We start from the raw sequence: 3,138 nt of genomic DNA, 5'->3' as shown, positions 1-3,138 counted from the left end.
CCCCTCTTTTGAAAATTTGCATACAATATATAGGAAAAACCCCTTAATTCCACTATCTAGAGAAATTAATTGGAAATGAGATTCTTTTTCCAATATTGGATCCATACCCCCTCTTTTGAAAATTTGCATACAATATATAAGAAAAACCTCTTAATTCCGCTATCTAGAGAAATTAACTGGAAATGAGATTCTTTTTCCAATATTGGATCCATGCAAAATTGATTAATATCCTAGTGGGGGAGTTACATGCAAGGTATTAAAAAATGAAAATTCCTCTAGAAGCTTCTAATTTCTCCTACAACATGTGCCATAATTGGGAATGGGAAAAAGAATAAATAAATAATGCCTATTTAAATTATATTCTCCAAGTGTGTATGTGGGTCCATTATTTAACCTTTTATAATATTTATTCAACCATATTCAATAGCTCAACCACACAAAAAGATATAATAGAAATTGTATCAAATCAGAAGTGATAAAGGAGGGTTGTGACATTAATTATTGAAGCCTTGAAATAATGAATTTTTTTTATAGAAATAAATTATTTTTTGAGAGGGTTAGAACTCGTCATGAATTTTATCTAAATTTTGTACATGCATACAAAAAATGTCAACAATACTTAAGTATATACTATTCACAAATCCATCCTCAAATTTTATGTTGCAAGAGTCAAATCCTTCCATAAAAGGAGGACCCATTAGGCTTACAAAAACGAATCCACTAAAAAGTAGTTTTTAATTCAAGTGTTTTTATACAACATTGTTGAACATTAAAGTTCTAAATTAATCTAATAATAACATATAAATGTACACAACATGAATTTATAATGATTTGAAATCCACTAAATAATGTCAACTATTGAAATATAAAAGAAATACAATAAAAAACTTCTTATATATAACCTCATATTGTGGTACAATATTTCTATCCTAAATTTCTTTTAAATCCTTATTATTTACATAAATTTAGTCAAATTAATTCACCATCAATAAGATAAATATGGTGCATTAACAACTCTTATTAAAGCAATTATTATGGAGTTTTTTTCTATTTATTTATTAAGTTTTGTTTCGTAGTAAGTAGACATTTTACATTAGGCCTTTGCTTTGGCCTCCGTAATCCTTTGTTGAATATGGTCCATTGCATGGTCAAAGCTAGGTTGCAATTTCTTAATGCAATCCACATTGGAAAAGCGTTCAATCCATGCATGGAGAAGAGGCGTGTTCTCATTGTCTATGAACTTTACATTTTCAAGCATCTCAGCAATTCGGATCCACACTGCGGCAGCACCCAAAGCAATATCAAGAAGTCCAATTGTTTCCCCTCCAAAAAATGGCCTCCCTGAAAAAGTGGTAGCCATAGCTTCTTCCAACAACACATATTTTGCAACAACTGCTTGTTTAGCCGCATCTCTCTCTTCACCAGCTTTGCATTTCCCCATCCTCCTCATGGTTCCTCCAAGCTATATATATAATCACAGTTAAATACCATGCAATAACTTCATATTAGATTCTATAAAATATTTTTTATCAACATTTTAAATCACATTTTAAGATTTGATGTTTAGGTGGCTCATCTGAATCACATTAATAAGTGGATCCTAGACTAGTGTAATTCCGTATGAACCACCTAAACGAGTCAAAGATTTGAGTGTGTTGTCTTTTCAAATCAACCACCTAAACAAGTCAAATCTTAGAGCATGTTGTTTAAGCCTAACTGTTGATTACCCATCAATGAAAAGAGATGAGCCACCTAAACAAGTCAAAGCTTAAATCATTTTGTATAAGCTCGAGCTTCAATTACCCATCAATGAAAAGAGATGTGCCACCTAAACAAGTCAAAGCTTAAATCATTTTGTATAAGCTCGAGCTTCAATTACCCATCAATGAAAAGAGATGTGCCACCTAAACAGGTCAAAGCTTAAAACGTATTGTTTAAGCCTAACCTTCAACTACCCATCATTGAAAAGACATGAGCCACCCAAACAAGTCAAAGCTTAGAGTGTGTTGTTTAAGCCTAAGCTTCAATTACCCATCATCAAAAAGAGATGAGCCACATAAACGAGTCAAAGATTAGAACGCATTATTTAAGCTTGACCTTCAATTATCCATCATCAAAAAGGAGAATGAACCTAAACAAATCAAAACTTAGAAAGTGTTGTTTAAACCTGACCGCCAATCACCCATCAAAACTTAGAAGGTGGTGTTTAAACCTGACCTTCAATCACCCATCATCGAAAAAAATGGCTATGAAAACAACTCTTAAATCTAAAAGCATTTTATGGCGTTAGGATGTTATAGTATGGCTGCATGTATCCCAAAATTAACCAGAGAAAAAAGCAAACAGAGAATGTTACCTCATTATCTATGAAGTGACACCAGAAACGGACCATGGCCCTCTCATATGGATCTTCAGGCAGCAACTCAACGCCTCCTTTCCACGTTTCATCTATGTACTCAAGAATTATGAGCGATTCTACAATGGGTTTCCCCTTGTGGACGAGCACAGGAATCTTTTTATGCACAGGATTTGATTGCAGTAACAGCTCACTTTTGTTTCTTAAATCCTCCTCAACATATTCATATTCCACCCCTTTCAACTCCAGTGCAATACGCACTCTAGTAGCATAAAAGCTTTCCCAACTACCCAGCACCTTTACTTCTGATTCCCCCATTCTTGTTTACAGATTTTGCTCACCTCCCTCCATTCTTATAGTAAAATATAAAGTCTACCCATCACTGATTATTGTTCTATTCGTGCTCTCTACGCAATTTACATTGACATTTTTGGAGCCCATTTCCATCTCTTTTCCATGGGCCAGCACCACAATGTGCCAGCTCTTTCGGTGAAGCTTCTCTGTGATTCTTGAATATGACCCATTTTGTGGATATCTATTCACAAGCCATTTTCAAACTTTTTATGCTATTTTCCAAGAAGTTTCTGTGTGATTCTTTGTTTTTGTTTACAAAATCCTTGGTGATTTTCTCCAGCAAGTCAAACAGAGGAAGCAGACATGTGCAACGTTTGAAAACACCCTATTCTTTGACAATGAAGGGAGCTTTAAAAATAATTTTTCTCGTGAAGATCATCATTCTGTGATTGCTTGTCTAGCTGATAATGATGTGAATAAGGTGTAAT

At 33.9% G+C, this 3,138-nt stretch overlaps 1 protein-coding gene across 1 annotated transcript; it reads right to left on the bottom strand.

The window, feature by feature from the left end:
• Positions 1 to 930: 930 nt before the first annotated feature.
• Positions 931 to 2,715, bottom strand: LOC131078962 (glutathione S-transferase U7). Its single transcript, XM_058016820.2, has 2 exons — positions 2,357 to 2,715; positions 931 to 1,462 (listed from the first exon to the last, which is right to left on the bottom strand). Exons 1-2 carry the CDS (start codon positions 2,672 to 2,674, stop codon positions 1,094 to 1,096), a joined length of 687 nt encoding a protein of 228 aa, XP_057872803.2. The 5' UTR covers positions 2,675 to 2,715; the 3' UTR covers positions 931 to 1,093.
• Positions 2,716 to 3,138: the final 423 nt, after the last annotated feature.

Source organism: Cryptomeria japonica, chromosome 10 (assembly GCF_030272615.1).
Source record: "Cryptomeria japonica chromosome 10, Sugi_1.0, whole genome shotgun sequence".
In the NCBI taxonomy this organism is placed as follows: domain Eukaryota; kingdom Viridiplantae; phylum Streptophyta; class Pinopsida; order Cupressales; family Cupressaceae; genus Cryptomeria; species Cryptomeria japonica.
This window is presented reverse-complemented; position numbering and strand designations above follow the sequence as displayed.